A 24,541-nucleotide genomic window follows, 5' to 3' on the forward strand; every position below is an offset into this window, starting at 1 on the left:
AAGTAAACCAAACAATAATTATGTTGTTTAAAAGAACAGTGAAAATATGGTTTATTTCGGAGGATTTCAGTGACAGCTGTTAGTTTAGTTGTTAGGGACCAGTCGAAATTTACATAAGGGGGGGCATGGAGGAAAATAGGGGAGGGTCATGCCTTTCTAATTTTGGTCCAAGGGAGGGTCAGCTAATTTTACTTTGAATCCAAGGGAGGGTCATGCAATTTTGAATTGATAAAATAGTCCGTTTTTTATATACCTTTTTAGTACAGCAGAACAGTGGTCAATGACCCCTCTCCATTTCAAAGGATACAAAGAATTCAAATCAAGTAACAACACCTTGTCTATTTAGAATCAATGACGGTCGTTAACAAGCCATCAACGCACAGCGAGTGTGAACGACCCAGTCAAATCTATTCAGCGTCTTAACGATGGTGGTTGAACAATTAAGCAAAACTTCAACAGGCGTTATTGGAGAGATGCATTATAAATAGGCCTACTATAACTGGATATTCATAATCAATAATTACAGATTCTGAACTGATTAAAGAGAACAACAACCTGGTCAAAGACCTGGACCATCTACAGTCCAGATACAACAACATAAATAATCAATCATGAAGTAATTCTGTGCATGTGATTAATGTGGATCTATATGGACAGTTGTGTATAGATGCCTATAGCTCCACAAGTAAAACCAGAAGCATCAGGCCATAATTGATAGCCTAATTTGTTTTATGTAGGCAACAGTGTAGTTGTAGTCACTGTAGTTGATAATTAAAAGGGCAGAGTGACAAAAGTTTTAAACTACTGGTTACCAAATATTCAACTTTCTTCAATCTGACCAGGATTCAATGGGTTTCCCACATGTAAGATGAGAACACTATCCATTCTGCTACCACTACTACAGATACACTGTGCATTTAGCAAGACTGACTACACTACAGCAATGTTCTAATCAATGTGGAAAGCAAAACATTGGACATATCAGTTTTAAATGTCATGTTGTATTTGATGGGGAGGGTTAGGGGTGTCAAGAATTTCACAATACGATACATGATGTTGGGCATGATATCGATATGATATATTATTAATGTTCTTTTCTCATGTATCATCAACATTGGCCATCATCTTATAAATAACGTTATAAAGCAAGTTAGAAACAATTACAAAGTGCTTTGTACACAAATAAATACATTTGTGCAAGCTTAATGGAGAAGTGAAGTTCTCACTAACTATAAACCCATTGTTTCAGAGGACAGATAGACACTAATATAACAAATATAATATAATATAAGACTGCATAACTATAAATTCCACAAACCTCATATTTTTGTCATCTGGACTTTACCAACCAAGTGCAGCCTAGTTATTTCCAACAGCTAAAAAACATCTATAATACCAGATACAGTATAATACAATCTTAGATTAGATGTAGGCCTATTTGAGAGTGCAGATGCATGTCACATTAACGAGCGTCAACGAGCATCAGCTGACACACAACACCTCCCCTCTGCAGTGCTTTAAACTGAAAGTGACTGACTGGAGTCTGTTTCATTTCTCTCCAAAATACCTTGAATATGATGGAGGACATGATTAATAATTACTATGATTATGATAAGCTTTACATTTCATATCATACAGTAAAAACTCCTAACTTTCACCGGCAAAAAAAAAGAAAGTGTTTTTTTTGTATTAAAAAAACAATTAAAAAAATATTACGATACAGTATGACATCATGACAATACCTATCATCACATTTTAATACCACGATAGGCTATATCGTGACACAATATATCGTGACACTTCTAGGCGGGGAGGGTTACTCTTTTTTTTGTAATCACTTGGGGAGGGTCATTGATTTTTTTTTTTTGTCAAAGGGAGGGTCATGGCATTTTAGATCAGGGCACATACATTTCCTCCATGCCCCCCCTTATGTAAATTTCGACTGGTCCCTTAGAACTCACTAAAACAAACATGATTCATTTAATCTCTTAAAAGGTGAGATGTAACGTGTCCTAACGTGACCTGTTGCTGCAGAGAAATACATGCAGTACAAAACTGAGTGACTCCAGAACAGTTCCACACAAATCAGACCAATAAGCTGGATAGGAGTGTGTAGACACTGGGTTGAGGAGGCACCAGGGGGCGCAGTTCTTCAACATTTGGAGCAGAATGGTCCTTAATGTTATCGTTTTTGCTCTAGTTAGAATCAAGTTAGGACTCACTGGATCATCATCATCATCGGTTATCAAGAGGTTATAGTACAACTTACTTCCAGAGTTTCAACATCACTAAACTATCCATTCATCACCATCTAATAATCTAAATACACCACCAAACTAATATATAATCATTTTCTGGTTCCACAACTACTTGTAGACTATGCCTAAATATTAAAAGTTCCTCTAGCAGGTTCAGTTCAATTTCAACACAGTTCAATCAACCAGTTCCTTTCCATAATATGTAAGGTAGAAGAATATCCCTCTTATCTACTGTTCAGTCAATAAAGTTAAATTGTACTCACACGTTTATACCAACTGTTATATTTATACTAATTAATAATAAAACCTAAAGGCCTACCTGCCAAAATGTAATACATCCTGTTTGATCAAAACACAGGCACCATTAAAACAATTAAGGTGGACTAAGTGATTTATATTTATTTTATATTTTTAATTAAGAGTAAAATTCTGCATTCCCCAGGGCCGGACTGGGACCAAAATTCAGCCCTGGCATTTTGGTCCGAACCGGCCCACCACCCCCGGGCCGTTTTGTCAACGGGGGGGGGGGGGGGGGGGAGTGTTTCACTGTTTCAGCCCAGCCCTGCACATGAACTCTGCAGCCGCACTGAGGCCCCTGCAGGAAAACATCCCAGCCCAAACATTAACGTAACTAATAATTGGGCCGCGCGACCCGGAAATGACCATAATAATCCTAAAACGGGAGCGAAAATATTTATATATATATTTTTTTTGTGGCCCAGTGGCCCACTGGCCCAGCGGCCCACCGGGCATTTGCCCGGTACGCCAAATGGCCAGTCCGCCGCTGGCATTCCCATAACAATCATTGCTATAGATTGTTAGTTCAGTAACAGGGATGTCTCTTAAGTAAATAAAAAAAATGTTCATGTCGGGTTAATTTCATCCAATCAGGACAGAGAACTCACACACAGTACACATGATAAACAAGTGAAATTGGAAGTGATGAAACAAATAAATGAGCAGACAAAATTAGAGCTGGAACAAAAGCTGATAAGTGATCTTTGTACGGTTCTCTCTCCTTAGTGGATGACATTTGTAACCCACCTGAAAATATGTTTTCTCATTACTAAAAAGAGCTGGAGAGATGTGGAGAACTCTGTTATGAAACAAATATATAGCAATATATATGGAACTCTATAGCAATGATTACTATCGGGGAAATAGAGCTTTAACACTTTAACAAAAAAAACGTTTTGTTTTAAGCTATTCTCAAGTCAAGTTTTATGAAATACTTCCACTGCGCAGTTTACAAGTTCATAAAATGGATTACAATAGAATAAGATATTAAAGAATCAGTGTAACACTTTTTATTTTAATTTCACTTGCTGTGATAAATGATACAGCTGTGGCAACATTGCAAGCAGTGAAATAATTGTACTTAAAGCCTCCGGAACAGTGTGACAACAACACAAATGATAATAAAAAAAGCCACAGTAATAGCAAATTTTGCAAAACAGAATGAAATAGTAAAATGTAATTAAATTGCATCTACACAGCCATATACAGTTGTATTGGTTGTATTGTGATATTGGGTTTGTCAGTCAGGAGGTCCAGGATTCAGTTGCACAGGGTGGTGTTGAATTCTCTGAGCTTGGTGATGAGCTTGGAGCACACAATGCTATTATACTGTATTGCATTCCTCACTTCCAAATTGATGGTGCAAACACCGTGTCCTTAAAGCAACATTAATAACCACACTAAGCCATAATATTTGGTGGTTTGTATTAATGTGATTATGGGTTTAACAGTTTATAAATCTGTACAATAAAATGTTTCAGATGTTCTCATTTTCACTAGTAATTACTACTGTTTAACTTCACAGAGCAGAGCACTAAGCTGCACTTTCATCAACGACTTCTCACAGATCCAAGCTTTTTTATATGAACACAACAAATTAGTCCATGCTCCTTTTTGGTGCAAGTATTCTGCACAGTTCATGTCTTTGCTGTCAGGCCGTTCATTAAAAGGCACAGTGACCCAGTACCTGCAGAGTAAACAATGTTTTTAACCACATCCACTCACTCACATACAGTGACTTTGATAGAATTAAACTTGAAAACATTTATAAAATGTCTCACCCTGTTGCTGGCGTTCCATCGACCCACATCCAGCCTCCCTTTGTTTTGTTCAGACCAATCCATGATGCTCCATCCCAGCGTGAATTGGCCTTGTCCAATTCTCTGACGAATACCTGATAATTTTTCAATGATTGAATGAAAATAAATTTTCTCTAATACATTCAGGATTTCACTATAATTAATGAGGGATTTGGATGATGGACTCCTGATACACTAACCTGTTCTTCTTCACTGCTGATGACCACCAGATCTGCTCCTGTCTTCAGACACTGTTCTCTGCTTTCCTCCCAGCTTTTCTCTTCAGTAGATCTGTAATAACAGCTGCATCCGAACTTCTGCCATCCACTGGAACACGACTTGACTGAACACAACAGATCTGTGAAAGAAAGATTTTAGGTTTTCTGCACCTGCTGCACATTACACTACAGACGTAACATAATCTTCAAAATATCGTAACCCTGAAATATTTAAAAATGATGGTGAAATGAAATCTATTTAATCCAGGTTTTCTTGTATATATATATATAAATACAATAAATGTACTAATAATTTTACTTGTACTTGTAAGTATTTTTAAAAGCATATACTTTTGAATAGTTAAGAATATTTAAAAGCAATTACTTGTACTTTTACTCGAGTAACATTTTGACTGAGCAACTTTTACTTGTAGTGGAGTAAATTTGACAATTAGTATCTGTACTTTTACTCAAGTACTGGGGTTGAGTACTTTGTCCACCACTGATAACTCTTAACTGCTGTGCTGCCTCTGGGCGACTGAATTTCCCCGGCAGGATCAATAAAAGGTATCTATCTATCTATATTAGCAGAGTCAGTAAGTGATAGTAGGACATTAACTGTGTATCTACATTTTGATAAAAAAAAAAGGAAAAGTGCATTTTTATGACAATGGTGATAAACTGGCAATGATGAGGGTTTACTAAAAGTTTGTACCACTACATCCCTGACAATAACAAAAATCAATCATTATACATTAGTATTCCATCAAAAAGGTGTACCTCCCTCACCTGCTGTGTCTCTCTGAAGCTGGTATACTTCACTTTTTAACTGGTCTCGCTCCAGGGTCAGGTTGTCACAATTGGTCTGTCCCCTAGTTGGATTGTCATTGGCAGAATTACCTGCAAAGGACCAAAAGATGACGATAAACACAGTTGTTGCTACTGTTCATAATGAGGTCAAGCATCTGTGCTGAAAAGGAGCTTTGAGAAGAAAAAAACATCAATATTTCAGATCAGGTGTGTTTTGATGTGAATAGGTCTGACCATGGATATTAAAGTAGCCAACGAGAGAACTGAAACAATATCAAATGTGAAGCATGGTAGGGTTCTTTTGTGTGAAACACAATTCTCATATTAATGTTGTAAGTGCATGAATTTGACCTTTGGGAAGATCACATTTTCCTAGTGGTCGGGTTGGTCTGTGGGCTGGGAGAAAGTTTCTTTATTGTTTTTAAAGATTAACATGAAATTAAATATGATAACTCTCTCTCAAAAACAGACACACGTGACATGACCCTCGCACATCATTTGTCCAGCAAGTTACTAGTTACGCAGAAGATGCTGCAAGAAATCCCATGGATACTGTATCATGTACTGTATCTAGGATGAACAGGGTGGCTTTCATTTTACGGGCAATCGATCAGCACTGGATTTACGATTAAAACTGCAGCCACTGGGGTGACATGTTTCGATAGGTCATTTGGTTGTTGTCTTGCTTGGACAGTAAGAGACTAGTTCAATTTACAATTTAGGAATTTGGCAGATGCTCTTATCCGTAGCGAGAGCAGACTGAATAACATGAAACCTAGTCAATAAAGGACTAAAATGGTCACGTCAGAGTGCAAAGAAATAAATGAACCCATTTAAGGGAAAAACTGACAACAAATGTATGTTGTAATTCGGGGGTCGACAACATTTGTAACATGAAGTGCCATGTTTTTATTTTCTTGTTAGTCAGTGTGCCATATCAACATTAAAGGAGCATATAAGTCAATTTCCGTATATTCACTCTGCGTCTCACTGGCAGTGTTGGAATAGTTACTACAACATAGTAATATGTTACTTATTACATATTACTTGTTTAAAAAGTAATGTAGTTACTTTACTTATTACTCCCTGCCAAAAGTAACTAGTTACTTATTACTTAGTTACTTTTTTTTTCTCGCCCCCAGTAATTGCATCCTTTCTCCCCAAAAGTCTGACTTTGCATTTTCAACAATAGCAGTTGTTTTTTTTCTCTTTTCTGCAGCCTACATTGTAAAATCCTCATTGTTGATTTAACTCTGAAAAGTGTTCTGTACACATGACGGGTCCATTTGGTTCTATTTGTACACTCATTTCAATTATATTAACACTAAGACTTTTACGGTGTATGAATTCATAACTTACAGACTAAATGAAAACCATTTGACTATGAATTGAATACTAAGGACCTCAATGGAAACAAGACCGCAAGGACTTTTTTGGAAGTATTTGAAATGTATTTCATGTATTTTTTGCCTAAAAAAATATTCAAATTCAAACACCTGGGCTCAAACAGATAATGACTCATCATGAGACACAATCTTTGAACAACTTCTGTTGTTTATTAAACAAAATGTATTCTAATAAAAAAAGTAATAAATTACTTTTTGAAAAAAAGTAAAGGTAATAATATTACTCAAAAAGTGAAAGTAATTAGTTACGTTACTAGTTACTGGGAAAAAGTAATAATATTACTTTAAGTTACATATTACTTTAGTTACTTTCCAACACTGCTCACTGGTGGGCTATGGACAGTTCAAAAGTCTGCCTGCCAATGACATAAGTGATGGGGATTCCAAGTTAATAAAAACTACAGACAAAGTGGCTCCTAACACAGCCATTTCAAGACAAACATAAGCAAAATAATATTTGTCTGTCCATGTGGGCTGGAATGCCTGAACATCTAGCCTATTTTAGCTTTCTTTTCCATGTTTTGCCATCGTCTCTGAGCCAGAACCGCAACAATGTGATTGTGCAATCATTGCAAGCTGGCGTGTGACATAGGCCACAGTCTGTGAGGTGTACACCAAACTATATAAGATAGGCAGCATGGGTAGTAGGAAAGATTACGTGCAGGAGGTAATTTACATGCAGATTCAAGATTTAAATGAATTTAATACATTTTAAAAATATGTATTTTATATATATTAATATATATATTTTAAAATCTCTCTCACACTTATGTCAGTGTGCCAGTGATTACCCTCCCCCATGCCAATGGTGGCATGCGAGCCTAAGGTGCTACACCTGCCAAGCTAACTACTTTATGTTGTATGATTTCTGTTACCACTCCTGCCCCTGCATCTGATACTCACAGTCCATGACCTTGTCTACGGTTCTCACTGTGAATATAGCAAACAGCAGCGTAAGAATCACTGCACACGCTCTGACGATGTCTCTCTGGATGGTGAGTTCTCTCTGGAGGTTGAGTTCTCTCTGGAGGATGAGTTTTCTCTGGAGGAGGTTGAGTTCTCTCTGGACAGCTGGAGGATAATAGAATAGAGTCAAACTTTAATATGATCAGTTTCATCGTTTAATTTCAAAGAGTGTACATTCATTGGTAATGTCTGACAACCAGTGGTATATAGTTAACTGATCTGGTGCAATGGACTAAATTTCTGCTGAAAAGTGAATATTTTTGATGCACACTTATACCGGTAGTTGAACACGTCTTATACTGTATATACAATCTCTATGGCCACTCCATCGCTCAGTGCAATTGTGACTTTATCTAAAATAGCACATGATGAAATGAGAGGCAAAATAAAACACAAGGAGGAACAGGCTTTAATATTCATAATGTTTCCTTTGTCATTTATTCAGTATAGTGGCATGTCCCTGTAACCATTGGTAACCATTACTTGAAATATTGGCTGACAAGCTTCTGTAGCAATGATGTGAGAAGAGAGAAACACAGTGTGTTAATGTGTACCTTGATCTCCTGTAACCCCCTGTGAGCCAGAGCCGTGGTCTCTCAGACTGTCTGCTCCTTCATTCTCCACGTTCTCCTCCTCTCCTCTCTCCTCCTGTCTCTCCCTCCTGACTCCTCCACCAGACCTCACACGTGTTGATGTGCCTGGCTTGTCAGAAGTATCTGTAGACATCTTAATGAACGACACAAACAAAGTGACTCAAGTTAATTAACCATGTGAACCCTAGTGTCCCTGTTCTGGGCCTGACATGACAGGTGAACATTTGGCTAAAATAGCAGATCTACAAGCTCATATCATATTGCAATGCAAAACGTTGTGAGCTTGTAGATTGGTTATTTACGCTATTTGTACAACAAAGTATAGGATTTAAGAGGTTTGTAAAAATATATGTTAATAATATCATGAATATTATGCATTAAGTGATTAAAATATAATGCACTGTATTCCTACATTTTTAAATGTCATCTTACTCACTTTGTCCGATATCTCTGTTGTCCTACATGTTGCAGAAAGGTCTCTGGCACTGTCAAACCAAAGCAAGTCGTTTTAGTCATACTTGCATGCAGGTGCATGCACACAGACCCCACCCACCCACCCACCCACCCACACACACACACACACACACACACACACACACACACACACACACACACACACACACACACACACACACACACACACACACACACACACACACACACACACACACACACACACACACACACACAGTACCCTTAACCACAGAATGTATGGGCAAACGTGGTGATGACGTGACAAACAGAGTTGTGGCTTTCAGATGTGAAATGCTGGGCGGTAAAACTCAACGCCTGTAGATGAAAATGAGATCAAACAACCAATAAAGTAATTCTCAAAGAGATAAAAAAGTTAAATGTAGTTGTGTTCATGATAGTGGTGACACTGTGGGATAATGATAACTAGCCATGTACATGTAAATTGATGCTACAAATAATAACAGTGAACATCATGGATAGTTTGTGGTCAATAAAACCTTTTGTCTCAATGCAACAGAGTGAGTTAAAACACAGCTCCCCTCCTCCTGTCTGCTATTATATTTCCTGCAGCAGAAACATTGTATTGTAGTGAGCATATGTCACTTCATTGTAGATCAAATTCAATACAGGGTGGTTAATTCATAAATTCATAATGTCCTAATGGAGTACATGTTAAAGACTGTCACCAAGCTAGCTAACATAAGAATACATTCAACATAAATTGAGTTAAAAGTGTGTTTATGTTAAGAGACAAAAATAATGCTGATATTTTTGAAAAGCCTCTCAACAGAATGTACTGTATGTAGCAAGCTCACACTGTTGACATGCATGAGATAGAGGTTTTATCCATGACCTCAAAGCTCTTACACAGGCAGCCTCTGTGGATAGCTTTAAAGCACAGCTCAAGACCTATTTGTTGTTTTATGCTTTTGCTTTTCTTTTTTTGCTTTATTGTTAAATTAGTTGTACTTTTCTGTAATTGTATTCTTGCTCTGTAAAGCACTTTGAGCTGCATTTCATGTTGTGTAAGGTGCTATACAACAAAAGTTTATTATTATTATTATTATTATTACTACACCCACACAAGACTGAAATACTGAGAATCGGCTGCTGTGCTTTGTTAAATGTGTTGCATCATACTCTGAAGACTTTTGAGTTAAACCGCCCACACACAGCAGCACGATACTGGGGGATAGAGACAGAGACAACAGGAAACAAGAGAAAACCACAACAACACTATACTGTAGCTGTAACAATGTCCAACATGGCCGACTTAACACATCAAGCATGTACTGCTCAAAAATGGACACAATGACAGACACACACAGACAGACAGACAGATACAGAGATCTGTGGATTTCAGGACAACCACTAGTCTGACACACATCCCACTCAGCACTGCACTCACTAGCAAAAAAAAAGCACCAAGATATCCTGAGTCGACAATAGATGCCAGGGCCCTGCATAGACTCTGCATAGACCTTTGGGAGGACAGGAGCCCGCCCTAATGTACGGGGTTAATCATTAACCCATTAAAAAGCCTATCAACTGAATGTACGGTTAGTAGCGAGTTCACACTGTTGAGCGTGACATGCATGAGACAGTGGTTAGCCATGTCCTCAGAGCAGACGTCACACCACTCACATCCACCCACACAACAATGAAATACTGAGAATCTGCTACTGTTTTCTTAGAAGTGTTTCATATGTGCATCACACTATGAAGACCTTTGAGTTAAACCGGCCAGTTCCCTTGTTTCTTGGTATAACCAAAAACCACACAGAGAGACAGACACACACACACACACACACACACACACGCACACACACGGAAGCACGTGAGCGCACACACACGGCAGCACAGTATCTGGGGGAAAGAGACAGGAGACAACAGGAAACAAGCACAAAAAAAAAAAAAAAAAAAAAAAAACACGACACGACACGACACTACAGCTGTGACAATGTACAATATGGCCAGCTTAACACATCAAGCACATACTGCTCATAAATCGTCATGTGCAACCAGTGAAATAATACTGGATGATGTAGCTTGCGTAATGGCCACATTCACGGTTAACTTTTTTGTGTTTTTTGTTAAACTAACATCATTAGCATTTTTGTTGAAAGACAAAAAAATATATGTTAAAAGATCAAAACAAGCAGGGCTGTCTGAAGGACAACATTTTAAAGCTAAAGAGTAGGAATAAACGTGTTCTGTATTATAGGTTTTTGCAAGTCATTCATATATGTAGAGCTGCACGTAAGTACATTTTGAGGTACTTTTACTTTAGTTGTCCATTTTCAATACTATATTTATACTTCTACTCCACTACATTTCAGAGACAAATATTGTACTTCCAACGGCACTTTGACAGCTTTAGTTACTAACTTTCCAAATGTAACTATTAATACAAAGCATACAATAAGTGATACATGATTATGTATTATTATAAAGGCCTAAGGAAAAAACAGTGTTGTTTAGAACAGCAAAAACAATGTGTAAAAACACATTACATTATTGGATGATATAGATTTTTCTCAAACTCTCTTAATTAAATACATATTATTACAATGTGTCCTAACGTGAGCTTTCCTTTGATGTGTGTAATGAGTTGAACACAAGTTACACAACACAACACAACACAAGTCATGAGGTGTATCAACACTGGTCTGTACACTGTGTGATTGAGAAACAGCTTCACATTTCAAACACTCATCCTTCACATTATAGTGTGCAGCCTACCTACAACACCATTGTAATTTAAATATAAAAGTGTACTTTATTTATCCCCTTGGGTAAATGTGTCCTTTGCATTTAACCCATAACTACTCAGGAGCAGTGAGCAGCCACAGTGCAGCGCTCAGGGACCAACTCCACATGTAATGTCAGTACCGTGGTCAAGGACACTGACAGGAGTACCTAGCATGCATGTCTTTTGTTGTGGGAGGAAACCAGAGAACCAGGAGGAAACACAAACACTGGGAGAACATGCAATTTCCATTCAGAAAAAACACCCCAGCTGGGGATCTAAAATGAAACCCTCTTGCTGTGAGTCAACATAACCACTACGCCACCATGCTGCCAAGATTTTGTATCCAATACAGACTTTGTATCTAATGAAAGTATAAAACAACTTAATTTAACAAAATGTCCTTTTTAATATCTGTCCAAGTAACCAAGGCAGTGTTGTGTGTTTGTGTTAACACAGGATTGATGTGTTCATGTCTTTCAGTTGACTGGGTAACAGAATGTGTTCTCAGTCTTCACATTTGTCTAAGGGGAGGATTTGTCAACAGGAATGAAATGTGATATTTTGCCCTGCAGCGTTCATTAAACTGCTTATATGAAACCGGTTGGATCAGATACAGGCTGTGTGCTGTGTGCATGCTGCACATGTACTGATAGCTTATAGAAAAAGACACTCCTTCAGAGGCCTCTCTGCTTTGACTTCCAGTACAATACAGCATAGAAATTCTCCTCCTCACTTACAAAGCTCTTAATGGTTCAAGGCACCACGATTAAATATCTCATTGTACCTTATGAGCCTGCTATAACACCAGTCCAGTATGCAGGTTTACTCGTGGTTCAGATAATATCTAAGAGTAGAACGGGAGGCAGAGCATTTAAATATCAGCAGGGTTTGACACTAAGGTCTCTAAAGCACTTTCCCATCATGCAAGTACAGGTCATCCTCCTATCGTCCTATAATTGACCTAAGCTCTGTCTGTCTGTCTGTCTGTCTGTCTGTCCCCAAAACACCGGAGATTCCGTCCCCATGGTTACAGCCCCGCGAGCTATGGGATGACTGCTGCCCAACAATACTACTGTACTGCGTATGGCTGTCGGCATGGTTACAGCCCCGCCAGCTATGGAACGATGATCTGCGGGCACACTGCCATATGTGCTCAGGTTACTGCTGCTGGCAACGGACTGAGCAGGGACTACACTCGATGCGCTCTGTTCACCTCAGTACACCACAACAACACATGGACAGGACGACATCATTTTCACAACTACTCCAAAAACACATCCCAATGTTCTAATCCAGGTAGTGGGAGGGACCGGCCTGAAAGGTTTTGGACATATGAGGTTTCCCCCCCGACAGTGACGATATGTGAAACGAATCAAGACTGAGCAACAATTTTTTTTCAGTCAACAGTAAACAAACCAACACATACTGTAGTATACTGTAAGTGTAAACACAGGGTATCTGCACAATTTACAAGTTACAATTTAACCCATTAAAACCGGGAAAGCGTCATTTTAGATGTTAGCGTTGGCTATTCAAAAATAGCAGATCTACAAGCTCGCAGTGTGGCACAAAGCGACACGCTGTGCATCTGCATTTATTTATTTTTTAATCTTGAAAGTGTTTTAACACAAATCTTCTCTTCTGGGGGGCCCTGGCACAAAATATTTTCAGTTGGGGGGTCCGCGGTCAAATACATTTTGGGGTCCTTGACATGAAAAAGTTTGAGAACTACTGATTTAGAAGATATTTGTAGAATCGGCCCCAGGTCTTACTTAAGGACTTTTAAGACATTTTTAACCAAATTGTCAAATATTACCTGAGAAAGAGGCAAACATTGTGAAAATAGCTGAATATCCATCTGTGGAAGCGAGTCAAACAAAATGTTATGCCTCAACTCCTACAATTCCAAGTGCTTGTCAGGGTGGGGGGTCCCCAGTTCAAATAAGATTAAAAGTTTGGGAACCCTTGGTTTAGGGGCCATCTGTGAGCGGGGGGGGGGTCTGCAGCAGATCAGGTGATGATGTCACAGGGTCAGGTTATACTGTATATACTATTTATTGTGTGTTCTAGCCGTGTCTGGCTGTTGTACTGAGGCTGAGGTTCTGGATCAGAGCGCAGTAGCAGAGAGCTTTGGCATCCTATTTAACCTGCACACTGAAAACATTACCACCAAAGAGACGATGCAGGAAAACTCCTGAAAGGTCTTTTTAAGTCCACAGCAATGTGGTGTGGATGGACAGAAGAGCTGAAGGCCGTGCCGTGCCGCTGTTACCTCTGCTATCTTTAGAGTTAGTAGAGCCTATACCAGAAGGCTTCAAAGCGCACTCTCCTGGTCCAGAAGGGGTACTGCAGCATACTACATACTGGTACAATGTGTGACCAGATGGACACTAATAATACTTTTGGATAAATCAATGTGACTACGCCACTCTCTTTAAGGGAGAGACCCTGAACCAACTATGCATTTACTGTTACTGTTGTGACCAAATATCCCCACTCAAGGTTAACAAGACAGACAGAGGCTTTTGTGCGTACAATCATTGGACACTTTATTTAAATAGCAGCAGAAAGTTTATGAAGAATACTGTGTGAGTGTACCAACACGTTCATTGACCGGGGGGCAATAATAAGACTTTAATAATAACACAGCACACTGATAAGACTAATATAATCAACACTGCAAAAGGTTAAGATCAACTGCGACTTAATTTGCACACACACACTAATGAAATTACACTCTTGTTAAAACACTGCACACTTAAAAGGGGGGGAAGGCAACAGCACAGTCACCAATGTGAAGGTACACTGATCTGATGACTGTTCATGTAAACTGAACCTAAAGGTGAGGCACTTGAGCTTAGCAACTACTGAACATAAACAAAATGGAGCAGCGCCCTGCCTGCTGACCACAATCCTGTGTGTCACCAGTTTCAGCCTATAGGCCCGAGGCACCTGTGCACCCAACGGCAGGAGCATGGGTTCTGTCTGGCACTCTCAGACTCTGCAAATGCACATATGTGTGGTTTCAGGCTCCCACACGAGTCTGCTGCAGAGCACCACCAGAGATTCTCTGTAGTTAGTTTGCAGGCACGGTGCTGGCCACCGGCGAGCAACGCCACACAAGGAACACCACACACGACGGACGAGAACAAACGCGACTCTCTCTGCTCTCACGAGAGCTCCTCTTACCATATATAGGCTGCTGGTGCTGCCTGCTCTAAGCTCCCAGGTCCTACCTCTCACATATGTAAGGGAGTAAGCCTACACACCAAGCTCTGATGCACATGGACTGTATGCAGACCATGATCCACCAGCGCTTGGTTTGTCCAGAGGCTTTATTGGCGGCTCATCAGGTAAAGCTAAGGTGCATGCACAGCACAGTGATATTCATGAGTATCCTTTGGTGACCATAAAAATATATTTGGATGGGGAAAAAAGCATAGAGCTCTCTGGTCTTACGTACCCTCTCATTTCGGGCATGGATTGGCCCGGGGTTCATTAGGTTACTGAGAGGGACTGTGACTGTGGGGGAGGGGGGTTCAAGGTTCAAGGTTACTTTATTTTGTCTCCCGTGGGAGAAATTTGTCTTGGACACACAGACCAGCAGCATACACAATACCATACAGTACAGGACAAAGACAAAAACAAAAACATAAACACACAGTGATATGTACAGTCCGTTTTTCCTAGTCATCACCCTCCATAATAATAAATAAAAATAGCCAACTCATTCAGCATATAGTGCACCTTAGCACACCTCAAAACCTTCTGCCCCGCCGTCTGCCCACCGCAAGGACATCATTGAGGAGTGTAATTGACATACTGTAGGGACAAAGGAGTACTTGTACCTATTGTAGTTGAACGCATGGGTCCCGTACCTCCTACCTGACGGCAGTAACCTACTGTATACTCAGGGGTGCACATAACTGGTGCGCATGCGTCGTCAAAATGCATGCTGCGCGGCACAACAGACGAAGGGTAGAAGCTCGGTCCCGCTGTACACTAGTCGACCTGTGTTGCTGGGTTGCGAGCTAGGCACTCAGCTATCCAGCCAGACAGCATTAGTCAAGCTAGTAGCCATACTAGTTGGCGATCCAACAGTCTCCATTCCATTCTCCATAAAGATCCATGGTGCACACTTTCCAACCGTGTGATCCCTAGTGTACCAGTCACCACAGAAAACAGCACAAAACTAAACAATAAGGACATATAACAAGTTGCTGCGGAGCCCGTGTGCCAGTGTCGCCGCAGAGCAGCGCCAGGTCACACCCCATTTAAGGAGATGGCATCTGCTTCTGTGGTTACCATGGTGAAGTTGACGGACCCTGGCCCAGTTTGTTTTGATGACTAGGGTTGGGATCCTTTAGGATTTTAACGATTCCGCTTCCATAACGATTCCCTCGTAACGGTCCCATTCCTTAACGGTTCCCTTTCACGATTCCTATAGGGGGTTCCACATGGACCCTTACAGGTCTGTAACTCTGAGAGGGTACAAATGGAACCAAATGGACCCTTACAGGTCTGTAACTCTGAGAGGGTACAAATGGAACCAAATGGACCCTTACAGGTCTGTAACTCTGAGAGGGTACAAATGGAACCAATTGGACCTGTAAGGGTCCATTTGGTTCCATTTGTTGGTTCCTCCGGTTCCGGATCCCAACCGGATCCCAACCCTAGTGATGACCAACTCTCTCCAGAGTCCAAAGAAAAGACGTCTCTGTACGGTTTAGTACCAATTCACCACACTTCTGTTTGGATAGTTTGGGCTCATGTTTCAGTGCCTCATGACAACGTGACAATGATCATTCCTTGTGGTTCTAGTTTTTTTCTGTGTGTGTGTGTGTGTGTGTGTGTGTGTGTGTGTGGCTCGCCTGTTGGAGGTGTGTGTGTGTGTGTGTGTGTGTGTGTGTGTGTGTGTGTGTGTGTGTGTGTGTGTGTGTGTGTGTGTGTGTGTGTGTGTGTGTGTGTGTGTGTGTGTGTGTGTGTGTGTGTGTGTGTGTGTGTGTGTGTGGCTCACCTGCTGTGTGTGTGTGTTCATGACAGTGTGTGTATGTAGAGAGCTGCTGAGAAGCCTCCTCTCTGTGCAGATGTCAGCAGACGGTGATGACATGAAGACAAGATGAAAGGATGGGACCTGAACACATGGAAGAAACCTGGTTTCTTTAAAAGCTCAATCTCAGATTGACCTACTTATTGCCCTAGCCTTGACAACCTTATGCAAAGGTTAAAATGTAATTTAGATAGCATGTTATATAGACAGATTTTGTTGTTGTTGACCTGGCATCCTAAAGTTTGTATAGTTTCAATGTACAGATTATTTATTTTTTTATATTATACTGTTTAGACTGATGGTAGGTTATTGGTTTACCTATGATCCTAGATTACTATTTCTATGCATTTGATGTATTACCTTGTGTTTACCTTAGTTGAGACTGTAAATCGCTCTGGAAGAGTGTCTGCTAAATGCCTAAATTATAAATTGTATTGTAGAATAATTATAAGTAGAACACTTGATAACTGACACACATCAGATGGATGGATAAGATCAATGTGTAAACACCTCTGACTGACTGTGGAAAACGGTTTATTTTTCTCCATGTAACAGTAACACCTTGCGTCTGACACCTAGTGGTTACATGTCAATGAGTAACCATTTTGTTGCCTGAATTCAAACAACCTTTATCAGTGGTACAGTTCAAAATGGCTGCAGTCCAGTGCGTCCTCGAATAACCGTAAACACCTGGTCTATACAATTTTGGTTTGGCCAGGGGTACAAAATGTGCCTTATTATTCCAAGGCAGGACGTGTGCATTGAGTTTCAGCAATAAAGAGCAGAGTCAAACTCCGGTTACTGATGTGATGTTCAGATACCTGCGGGCCCACAGGTTTATGCAAGCTTTGAGACGGTTTAGGGTAGAATGTAAAGATCATTTGGTTGGGGGTCGCATCGGGGTCTGCATCAATCTTTCAGGGTGTATTTCTCAATAATGACCAGCCCACTATTCATTATTCCTTCTGGGTTGTATTTATATGCTTTTAATACTTGTCACTTGCACTGTCATACAATTTGAGAGGTACGCGTATGTCTGCTGGTGACAGAATGTACTTCATATGACTCTAGTGTACCCTCCCGGCAAATATAATGAATACCAACAGCCTGTCTGGTCTACTTTTCCAAAGCACAACAGTGTTCCGCTGTCACCTACGAGAGTCACGTGACCATAAAGAACATTTATAAAGGACAATTTCCTAAATAAGAATGTATGTAACAGGACTTCTGGGATATTAAAAGCACAGTCATGTGTCACTGTCATGTTTTTTCAAAATCCTTTGGAAAATTACCTTGACTGATTTCTTTTAAATTATTATTCGGCTGGTTGTTTAATGTTCTTGAAAACAGGTTGGACGGGTTCTGATTCTTATGTCAACATTACATAGATCGGTACCTGTGATCTCCAGACTGCACACATCCTGGTAGGTAGAACGCACCTGGGTCTTCACATTTACACTACGAGCCTAGAGAGAGAGAGAGAGATTCAGACTCACTATAACAGGTACAATGTATTGTATATGGGTGAGTTTGCAGCTCTATTCCTGTGAAAATCTGATCCTGAATTCACACCAGCCTGTGAGCTCTCCAGCCAGGCACAGCTGCTGGCTTTGAGATACACGGAGCAGTGGAGCTCTCACTGCAAGCCACAACGTTGTTGGCTTGTAGATCAGTTCTCCATTCAACACAGAGGATTTTCCTGTGCAGCTGCCGTAGCTTGGTGTGCACACCCATAATATGTTCACGTGGGCATGCGGTTTTGAGTTCCGCTCGCAAAACAAGGCTATTGTGTTTCGTTTGTTTTCTTGCATTAATGCGGTACACGCTTGTACCGAACTGAATACACTGTCCCAAAATAGTTTGGTACGAATATGTGAACCGTTACACCCCCTAGCTCAATCTGTTACAAGTAGTGTTGCCATAGTATATTCACCCTTCATATGTAGTTCATTCACCTCATGAGAGCTATAGCAAGTACAAACTGGTAGTGGCCTCGCCTCATGGTTGCTCTTGCCAACTAGCACATGCTGAGTGTTCATGTGCACAGCTCTGAGCAGACTCCACTATATCCAGTATCATACATAGTTTAGGCCCATATTTCTGTGCAGCATTGATGTCCACTGCTATTATTTTTTGCCTGACTTCACTTCGCATTTTCTTATTTTGGTCATCAGTTCAACAATATGCTCCATGTACATAAAAACAACGACAATAATAAATAGTAAATAGTTATGACCAAACATGGTATAGGCTGAAGCTAATTTGGCTTATTCTGCCCACCATTTCCTGACTATAAGAAAGATATTCCTATTTTGTGTAATGACAGTTATCAGTTTTGGCAGTAATGATTCTACACCTATTGTGGTGTTAGAGAGCCACCTTGTGGTCAATTTGAGTTGATTGATAGTCACTCAACCCATACTTTCCATTTTAATGCTTTACAGGAAAACACACCTATAGTAACATCTGAAAAACAACTTGTTTATGAATGCTGTGTTAATGGTTGTGTTCCATTAAAAGGATTGAATGTGACCCTTGGTTCTGGTAGTGGGGGTTGTGGGGGGCTTGATTTTGTGGACCTGATTACTGTAGTTTTGGAGGCACATTACTGTAGTTTTGGAGAAACATTAGTGAGCCATTATTACATTTTTCATCCAGCAGTTTGCAAGATTAGCTCCGGACAGACTTATAGACGTCAGACAGCCATCTGATTTCAGAGCCACGGCATAAAAAACAATAATTTATTCTGATCGACTCCTGTCCTATCAGGTTTAGTGTCAGAGGTGGGCTTGAGTTAAGGTTAGACATCTGCAACCTCTTTTGACTCAGAGAGCCTGGAAGATGGCAAAAAATGTGTAACAAATTGAATAATTCCTATCTACAGTATTTTAATCCCAATCTGATTGATTGGACACACAACCATGCAGGCCAGGGACTGGACTCAATACTGAAGGTATTGCAGCAAGGTATAGTGAGACCCCCGTACCTTCAAGGCCTGATCCAACCCTACAATCCTTCCCGCCCTCTTAGATCAGCTAACACAGGAAAGCTGTATGAGCCTTCCCTAACACACCCTGGACAACGCTCCACACGTCCTAGACTCTTCTCCCTCCTGGCTCCTAAACTGTGGAATAAACTCCCCATTGCAGTCAGAACTGCAGAGTCACTTCCAATGTTCCGCAGTGATCTGAAGGCTCATCTCTTCAGACTCCACCTCAACCCACCAGATCTTCTCTCTACCTGTGCAGTGTGCACCGTATTCCTGCCTTTTCTTCAACTGATTCTAGCCATTGACCAAGATCTGGCTATCACAGTATGCAGACATATCTTGGTCACTTGGTTCACATGTTTTGGTTTCTGGGATTCGTTTTTCTCAACCACAAAATGTTAAGTATGTGATTTAGATTCCATTTAAATCTGAAATATTTATGTAGGAAGTAGATTTTAGGTAGGGTGGTACATTTACAGAATCTGTCAAACACTTACCTAGTCCGCCTAACACTAACTGTGTGGTACAGTGTCAGCAAGTTGACAGTCCAGACTAACATTTACCACCAGTCAGAAATCATATTTTACAGACAGTATTGGTTCCAGATGGAGATGCCTTCCAAATGCACAAAGCACAATGAATGAATGTACATTCTGCTGTCAAACATACACTTTCCCTGGGAGGAAAAATAACTTGTATTGAACACTAAAAACGCTCTCCCAGTGACGTCACTGGGTGTGCAAAATGTTTAAAACTATTAACTCTAAGGAAGACAGACTGACTAACCTACAGACAGACAGAGAGACATAATTGGATGTCTACTTGTTGGGACAGGAATTTCCAGGCCAATCATACGTCACTTACAATAGTTGCAAACGTCATGTTGCTATGACAACCAAACAGACTGGGTCAATCATTCCCACAAAGTTGTCCCACAAGGGGAATTCGACTTGTCAAGTGAAGGTTTTAGAGAATAGATTTAAGGTGGAAAAGGTTTAAATAACACAGTATTCTATGACCCTGTCAGAAGATGTGTTGACCCTATACTGAGTCATGGACCAGGGGTTGAGAAACACAGCCCAGGTGACTCATCTCTCTCTGTTCTACCTTCACTACCTCAGGGTGTTTTCTGCATGTGACATCATTACTTTTCTTTATTTAGACAACAAAGTGTAGAGACATGCAACAGGGGTCTCTCAAATGGTCAATGCATCATCCAGTCAGCCAGCGGTGCAGCTCTGTCTATAGACTATCTTCATGTGTACAAATCTGACCACAAGGAGAATGAACGTCATTAGAAGGGAAGGCTAAATGCTTATGATTTGTTATGACTGTGTGCATCCGAATAATAATTTGATTTGTAGATTGTATCATGACTTCAGAATGCCCCTGCGGTGCGTCGTAGACACATTGAGAGATTGTAGATCGACTATTTTCACTGCACAACATGCTTCCATAGAAGACATGCTGGCTTCTATGGAATCCAAATGACTGAAATCAGCCGTGGCGACTAAGAACTTTAATCTGTGTGTGTGTGTGTGTGTGTGTGTGTGTGTGTGTGTGTGTGTGTGTGTGTGTGTGTGTGTGTGTGTGTGTGTGTGTGTGTGTGTGTTTTAATGCCACGTAACCCACTTTGGGGGTCCTGACCTGCGGGTTGAGCAGCAGTGAGGTAGCAGTACCTGTATGCTGTGGGGCAGGGTGGTGTACTGGGCTCTGCACTGCTGCGTCAGACCTGCAGCCTCCTCCTGGGCTCTGGGCTGCTCTGCCCAGGAGAACGGCAGCTGGGAGGTGAACAGGACCCTCGTCTTCAGGCTCCAGTCGGCCGGGTACTCCTCACAGACAGGGGGCGCTATGGGGGCTAGGTCGCTGACCTGGGGACTCTATGGGGAGATGGACAAAATGGAGGTAAACAACAGGGTACATTAGTTACTAGACAGACACTGATGAGAGATGGAGAGAGATTAGTCTTTATTGATGATAAAGGTATGCAGGCTTCAGGTAGAAATGTGTTGATAATGTTGTGAACAAGTGAATAATGAGACATTAAAGTTTGGATGCAGAGAAACCCACCTGCAGCAGTGGAGCCTTCATCTCTTCTCCATCTTCATCAAACAGGGAGTCATCCTCAGAGAAGGACAAAGGCTTCTAAAGCAGGAGGGAGAAATGCTAAAGTTGTTGTTTGCTACACCAAACCTCTTCGCCAAAAATAGACAATCTACAAGCTCACAACGCGTGAGCTTGTAGATCGGCTATTTTCCCCCCAGAATAGGGATGCAAGGGTCTACAAGATTGCAGCACAACGTGATGTGCTGTACATCTGCAATTTTTATACATTTTTGAAAAATCTTGGAAGTATTTTAACACAAATTCTCTTCTGGGGGTCCCTGGCACAAAATATTTTCAGTTGGGGTGTCCGCGGCTAAATACATATCATTTTGGGGGTCCTTCACATGAAACAGTTTGAGAACTACTCATTTAGAAGATAATTGTAGAATCGGACTCAGGTCTTAATGGGTTAAGGACTTTTAACACCGTAAGAAAGAGGCAAACATTGTGAAAATAGACGAATATCTATTTGTGGAACCGAGTCTAACTAAATGTAATGCCTCATCCCCTACAATTTCAAGTGCTTGTCAGGGTGGGGGGTCTCCAGTTAAAATATGATTATTTTGGGGGGGTCACGGCCTGAAAAGTTTGGGAACCCTTGGTCTAGGGGCCATCTGTGAGCGGGGGAGGCAGGGTGTCTGCAGCAGATCAGGTAATGATGTCACAGGGTCAGGTTACACTGTATATACAATGTATTGTGTGTTCTAGCCGTGTCTGTTGTACTGAGGCTGAGGTTCTGGATCAGAGCGCAGTAGCAGAGAGCTTTGGCTTCCTATTTAACCTGCACACTGACACTGATCACTGAGAGGTCACTTTAAGTCCACAGCAATGTGGTGTGGATGGACGGATGAGCTGAAGGCCGTGCGCCCGTTACCTCTGCTATCTGAAGAGTTAGTAGAGCCTATACCAGGAGGCTTCACAGGGCCCTTTCCTGGTCCAGAAGGAGTACTGCAGCATACTGGTACGTATGCAAGGGAGTAGGCCTACACACCAAGCTCTGATGAACATGGACTGTATGCAGACCATGATCCACTAGCGCTTGGTTTGTCCAGAGGCTTTATTGGAGGCTCATCAGGTAAAGCTAAGGTGCATGCACAGCACAGAGATATTCATGAGTATCTAAGGCCTTAAAAATAAGGCTCCAGACATCCCAAAACAAACTAAGGCTACTTCTTGGCCTTAAACATACAACTTACCTAACCCCTGCGTCACACCCCATTTAAGGAGATGGCATCCGCTTCTCTGGTTACCATGGTGATGGAGAGAGTTGACGGACCCTGGCCCAGTGTGTTGTGATGACTAGGGTTGGGATCCTTTAGGATTTTAACGATTCCGCTTCCATAACGATTCCCTCGTAACGGTCCCATTCCTTAACGGTTCCCTTTCACGATTCCTATAGGGGCTTCCAAATGGACCCTTACAGGTCTGTAACTCTGAGAGGGTACAAATGGAACCAAATGGACCCTCACAGGTCCATTTGGTTCCATTTGTACCCTCTCAGAGTTATGGTGGTCCTTGAGAACCACTAGTATTGTAATAGTATAGCAGACGTGAAGTCCACATACCAGCTCTGACAGTGTGATGAAACCGGTTCCGGAAAAAGGTACAAAAATGGGACGGAACCGATTCTGGTTCCTCAATGTTGGATCTGGATCCCAACCCTAGTGATGACCAACTCTCTCCAGAGTCCAAAGAAAAGACGTCTCTGTACGGTTTTGTACCAATTCACCACACTTCTGTTTGGATAGTTTGGGCTCATGTTTCAGTGTCTCATGACAACGTGACAATGATAATTCCTTGTGGTTCTAGTTTTTTTCTGTGTGTGTGTGTGGCTCGCCTGTTGGAGGGGTGTGTGTGTGTGTATGTGTATGTGTATGTGTATGTGTGTGTGTGTGTGTGTGTGTGTGTGTGTGTGTGTGTGTGTTGCTCACCTGCTGAGTGTGTGTGTTCATGACAGCGGTGTGTGTGTGTGTATAGAGCTGCTGAGAAGCCTCCTCTCTGTGCAGAGGTCAGCAGACGGGTGATGACATGAAGACAAGATGGAAGGATGGGACCTGAACACATGGAAGAACAACATGAGAGAGAGAGAGACAGAGGGATTCAAACCTGTGACATTACCATGAGTTGCTGTGTGTCTACATGGTACGCTCACTAGATCAGCCACCAGGACACGGTCACAAACTCAAAGGAGCAGACGCTCTTAATCCAGAGAGATGTACAGTAAGCAAGGAAAACACGAGGTAATACATCAAATGCATAGACATAGTAATCTAGGATCATGGTAAACCAAGAACCTATCATCAGTCTAAACAGTATAATATCAATAAATCTATAATCTGTACATTGAAACTATACACACTATAGTTATGTCTACATAATGCTATCTAAATGACATTTTATCCTTGCATAAGCTCTATTCCTGTGAAAGTCTGATGCTGAATTCACACCAGCATAGTGTACTCTGTACTTCTCCTCCCTGCCTGTGAGCTCTCCTGCCGGGTACAGCTGCTGGCTTTGAGATGCTCGGAGCAGCAGAACTCTCACTGCAAGACAACAATAGGTTGCATCACGACCCCGTTGTTGGCTTGTAGATCAGTTCTCCATTCAACACAGAGGACTTTCCTGTGCAGGTGCTGTAACTCTTAATATGTTCATGTGGCTTTGGAGTTCCTCATGCAAAACAAGTGTATTGTTTAGTTTTTTTCATTAGTGTAGTACATGTGTGAACTGAACCCAACTCCCTGTACCAAAATGGTTCAGTATGAATATGTGAACCGTTACTAGGGCTGTCACGATTACACATTTAAGTTGACGATTAATTGT

At 41.1% G+C, this 24,541-nt stretch overlaps 2 protein-coding genes across 3 annotated transcripts in view; one reads left to right on the plus strand and one right to left on the minus strand.

The window, feature by feature from the left end:
* Positions 1-24,541, plus strand: part of LOC308080264 (sodium/potassium-transporting ATPase subunit alpha-1-like) — a 377,427-nt gene that overhangs the window by 238,618 nt on the left and 114,268 nt on the right. The window lies entirely within an intron of this gene.
* On the minus strand, positions 3,541-16,668 carry LOC308080274 (CD209 antigen-like protein 2). The gene is made up of 8 exons (XM_080422069.1): positions 16,591-16,668; positions 8,784-8,832; positions 8,309-8,480; positions 7,692-7,859; positions 5,362-5,472; positions 4,555-4,712; positions 4,337-4,449; positions 3,541-4,242 (listed from the first exon to the last, which is right to left on the minus strand). Exons 3-8 carry the CDS (start codon positions 8,478-8,480, stop codon positions 4,062-4,064), a joined length of 903 nt encoding a protein of 300 aa, XP_080278195.1. The 5' UTR covers positions 8,784-8,832; positions 16,591-16,668; the 3' UTR covers positions 3,541-4,061.

This window comes from Gymnoscopelus braueri (assembly GCF_963280865.1).
Source record: "Gymnoscopelus braueri genome assembly, chromosome: 24".
NCBI classification, from domain to species: Eukaryota; Metazoa; Chordata; class Actinopteri; order Myctophiformes; family Myctophidae; genus Gymnoscopelus; species Gymnoscopelus braueri.

Bases quoted from the DNA above. Each gene is read 5' to 3' on its own strand.
- LOC308080274 (XM_080422069.1), bottom strand. From the start codon at position 8,480: ATGTCTACAGATACTTCTGACAAGCCAGGCACATCAACACGTGTGAGG. The intron at 5,473-7,691 runs GTGAGTATCAGA...GGTCCTTTGCAG, and splicing joins CGTAGACAAGGTCATGGACT to GTAATTCTGCCAATGACAAT. The intron at 4,450-4,554 runs GTTAGTGTATCA...AAAAATTATCAG, and splicing joins TCAGCAGTGAAGAAGAACAG to GTATTCGTCAGAGAATTGGA.